We start from the raw sequence: 4812 nt of genomic DNA, 5'->3' as shown, positions 1-4812 counted from the left end.
TGTCTGGGCAGTGGGTTTTTCACACAGGGCCAAGAAGGTCTGGAACTCTCTCTCCCCCTCACTCACGCACACACACACACACACACACACACACACACACACACACACACACACACACACACACACACACGCAGAGCAAATGGGAAACAGTACAAAACATGACGGTCAGTTCGTAACTTCATGCTCATTTTGCGTGTTATGCATCCTTAGATGAAAACACCTTCCCTCACTTTAAGGTGATGCTCAGTTTCTCCTCAAGGACAGCCAGATGTTTCTCAAAATGTTGCTCTGACGTCTCCGCGCCACTAGCTGACTGGCAATCTGTTCCTGATTGTAAATGTTTCACTGCTGTCTTCCCTGTGGACAAAATCAGCTGTTTTCTTCTTTTGCCTTTTAATTGCAGCAGTTAAACATTTAAACATTAGGTTATTCTGTTAGGTGCACTGTTTTCAAGACAGGCTTTGTCTTTTATCCTGAGGATATACTGTATGTGAAGATGAAGGTGAGGAAGTGCACAGTAAAAAGGTTCTTACTCCACTTTTTACCCCAGTATGTCTTCATTATGGTTATTTCTTCTCGGAAAATTGTAGAAATTTTCACATTTCAAAGGTTAAAAAAAGAAGGGTTCAGTAACGTGTAATGATTGTATTATAGTCTCTGCATGCCAGAACTCTTGCTGAAATCACACAGTTTGAACATTTATGCAATCCTATACAGAGGAGAGTTTTTGGGTACTTGTGTTTCACAGCAGTTCAAAGAGTTGTTGTGTCCTGCTAGACTGAACACCATGTAAGTCATCAGACTTACATGTATATATGACTTCCTTCACCTTTGTTATCTCGATAATTAGAGCAAAAGTCTCGGGCAGCCCCCCTTTTGTGGGTAAATGTCTTTGTTTTTTAGACTGCTGTTGGTTTGTCATGATCTTTTCTGTGTGTTGACATGCCACTCTGCAGTTAATCATTAGTAATTAATAATCTCTGGCTCTCTTCCACAGCATGCCATTGTCCTGTCTTCCCCCCTTCACCCTCAACTGGTCACAGTAGATGACCGCCCCTCCCTGAGCCTGGTTCTGCTAGATGTATCTTCCTGTTAAAAGAGAGTTTTCCCTTCCCACTGTCACCAAAGTGCTTGCTCATTGGGGGTCATCTGATTATTGGGGTTTTCTCTATTTCTTTTCGTATTTTTTGTAGCGTATTTACCTTACAATATAAAGTGCCTTGGGGGAACTGTTTGGCACTATAAATAAAATTTTAATGAATAGGATTCCAGGATTTTGGAGCCACAAAGCACATGCAAAGACTGGATCTGATAACCACACTCTGCTAAACTGTTGATTTTCCACTGAGGAAATGAACATCATATGTGAACAAGTATCAGTGACTTAAAACTAGAGTCAAACTGATATGGGAACTTTTAAGATTAATACCAATACCGATATTTGGTGATTTAAAAAACATAAAAAATAACCAGTTATTTGTGAGTTCTTTCTAAGATATTGTAACAAAGCAGTTTAAAAAAATATTGCTTTATTGACAAAGCAAGTTGTGGATTACTCGTTTCCACCTGATTCTGGTTGTCGGGTTTGTGGTATTCCAAACATTTGTGTTGCTAACAGGTAAATTGCAAAGTGCCCTCTAGTGGACAAACTATTCAACATCAACATCATAACATAGTTTATTGGCTACTAGCTAATAGCCAATAGCCAATATATCAGTTCCGCTCTACTTAAAACTAGCCATTGTCACCATAAACAGGAAATCCAGTGAGATATGAGGCCACAGCAGTCTCCCTCTGCTGGCCATTAGAAATAATGCAGGTTTACGGAACTTCCAGCTTGGCTGCACTAGGCCACAACTTCATGCTGGAAAAAAACATGCAACTATGTCCATAGAAAACTTTTTATAGCTCTGAAATGTGGATACAAATGCTAATAATCTATATGTATGAACAACTATAAAAGAGAGATTTAGCAGCTGGAGTTCTGTGAGCTAAAGACTGAGTGGAGTTTTAAAAAGACCTTGCATGAGCAAATGCTTGAATTGAATACTGTAGAGCAAGATAACTTTCAAGTTGCATTTTAAAGTGCTCAATAACGCTCTTAGATTAAGAATTTATATTCTGTAACATTCATTTTTTGTAACCCTATTGTTCTTTTTTAGGTTGGCAGAGCAACTGGGCACTGTAGGACACAGTAACTCATTAATGACACTGCGTTTGTCTATAACACAGTGATGTAACACATCGAGTATGTTCTCCTTTCAGGGTAAGGAAGGAAGACATACTGAGTGATACAAACAGTCATTTTGTACAAGGAGTAAACTGTTTTTAATACAAGTAGCTGTAATGCAGCAGTACATTGCTTTGCACTAACTTTGTAACCCTCTACCAGCTGCATTACTAGCTGCTACATTTGGCATAGCAACTTCTTTTTCCTCCAACTACCTCAAGCTGACGAGGTCTGTTTCTGCAGAACAAAGACACCCAAAGCCATTTTCACTACAAATCCGCCTCAGCTCGTCAGCGTTTGACATTAACTCTGAGACTCACACAGGTCAGCGCAGCAGCGCCGTTAGGCTTCATTTGTAAGTGCTTTCCTCTTCTTCCATCTATCTGAACTCCACTGGGACTTCAAGGCACTCCAGTGATAGTCCACAAGAAAGCCGAACAACCTTCAAATAGCATCCACATCAAAGCTTTGTGAATACTGGACCTGTTCCTCTTTATCTGAGGCAATTTCCATGTACATGTACATGATGCAGATGGAAGTTACCTTCTGGATACCGGATTGAAGCTGCTTGTTCAGTTTGAGAAACATTGCATGCAATTTTAAAAATGGATCAAGGGATTGAGGACAAATGATGATTACCTACTACAATTTGAAATAGATGCTGAATGGGATGAAAAGGGAAATGGACAGGGCTGGATACAGTTACTGTAGATTGCAGTAAAAGGATTACTAGAAATACTTTATATTCTTAATGAAGAAAAGCACCTTCATTTTCAAGAAATTTAATAAACTTAAACCCCAAATCTTAAACTCTCTGATGCAATAAATTCAGCATTGGTTGAGATTCCATGAAAGAAAAAGCCAGCGTAAACATTTATTCAGGCATAACTAATCCTGTATCCGAGTGTAATGTAATGCAAAGCAATATAAGAGGAATTGTACAACAGCGAACTCCCACAAACATTATAAAGCCGATTTCCAGCAGTGAATATTGCCCTTTTTAAGGGAAATTAAAGAAGCTGCTAATTTTACTACTGAGTTTTTGCCACGAAGCTCGCACTGGCGCACACGCTGAGGTGAAAATGACAGTGGTACATGTTGCTGTTTATTGATGACATGATGACTGGCGCATGAAATGCCTCCCGGTGCTCACATTTTGTGAGTGGGTGTTCATCAACAGGAGACAGCGGCTCCGTTTGGCTGATCACCGTGAAAAGGGCTTACACAGCGTATGAAAGCTTGAAGAAGTTGGGTGGTGACTTGGGACACACATTTGCCCACGGCGTTCCTATTGGTTTATTAGTGATGTGATGACACGGAGGAGTTGGGCTTAACGCTTTATAAAGCTGCTCTGTCCGCGGCGAGCCACTCTTCTAAAGATCACCGTGCCCGAAACTTCACTTTCCAACAAGACACGCAGTGGAAGCAGGGAGGGAAACGTCGGCATTACTGTCCATCATGAGCGAGGTAGGACTATTTTATGATTTAAACCAAAGAAGCGTCGGGATGAACCCTTTTACGCACGGTCCTTGCGCAAAGGGAAACTGTATTAATGAGACGTTTAACGCCCCACGCGAGCTGCCGTGTACGCCGGATTTCTGTTAATTGATGGGATTTCTTCACATCTTCTGTTGCAGCTCGGATATGATTCAGTACTGAGTGTCAGACACTATCAAAGTGTGCCGAACAATGAGCGATGTAGGAAACACCGGGGCGCATTATTGCACCGTGGGCTACTCCCCGTGAAGTGACAGTGGATTTACGATAAATAACTGTATTTTTCAGTACAGTTGCTGTGATTTATATTTTTGAACTACACAGCGTGGTTTGACAGCAGTTACAGGGAACAAAAGGTGGTGAATTTGAGCGCAGTGTGTGTTTGTTTTTTCTTTTTTTTTCTTTGTGCTCTTCGCTGTCATTTTAAAACACTTTTTATTGCAGGGATACGAAGAGGCTGCTGAAGTGTTTTGCTTTTTATCATATAGCTTGTGTGACTGGTAGTACATGGCGATTGTGCCAACTCTACTGTAGGTTTATTGTGCTTCACAAACTCCCAGCAGTTCTGGCTAAAAACGTGTAACATCACAGGGGTTCAGCTTTCAGTGGAAAACTGCTGTTTCCTAACTCCGCCAAAACGCCACACAGTCACAGATGTTTCAGCTCCATGAAATTGGAGGGAGGAGGTTATAAATAGCTCAATTTAATGATTACATTTTTTTGTATTACACCCAGAGTCACCACAGTTTTTCTTTTCTTTAGGTATGGATAGCTGATATTTTCAGCAACTATCACACCTGGTTTACAAAATCATTTAAAAAGAGCTGCTGTTCTGACAATAATATCTTCAAAGCTCTTTTTTCTTTGTTCGTTTGATTGACACTGTCAGAAGACGGAGGTGGATCCAAGTGACACCTCCATCCTGGTCAGTACTTGAGATGTCTGGACTCATCTGCTGATGGGACATCAGCACACAGCTGCAAGCAGAGGTGCAGACGCCTTGCAATCAGTTCAGTCAGTCAAAGTTGTGCTCGCAAAAACAATACCTTTCACAGAATTTTTTTAAATCAATCAATCAATCAATC

The 4812-nt window shown here is 40.8% G+C and overlaps 1 protein-coding gene across 1 annotated transcript in view; it reads left to right on the top strand.

Annotated features, from left to right (window-relative positions):
- The first annotated feature begins 3365 nt into the window (after nt 1–3365).
- pcp4b (Purkinje cell protein 4b) overlaps nt 3366–4812 on the top strand; it is a 44392-nt gene continuing 42945 nt past the window's right edge. The window contains exon 1 of the mRNA XM_013910780.1: nt 3366–3697. Coding sequence (XP_013766234.1) covers nt 3689–3697 — 9 coding nt within the window. The 5' untranslated portion in view covers nt 3366–3688. The remainder of the gene's footprint in view (nt 3698–4812) is intronic.

The sequence above is a fragment of the Pundamilia nyererei genome, unplaced genomic scaffold (genome assembly GCF_000239375.1).
Source record: "Pundamilia nyererei isolate P.nyererei 1_Seehausen unplaced genomic scaffold, PunNye1.0 scaffold00003, whole genome shotgun sequence".
In the NCBI taxonomy this organism is placed as follows: domain Eukaryota; kingdom Metazoa; phylum Chordata; class Actinopteri; order Cichliformes; family Cichlidae; genus Pundamilia; species Pundamilia nyererei.
The sequence above is the reverse complement of the archived record's forward strand: the minus strand, read 5'-3'. Positions and strand labels throughout refer to the sequence as shown.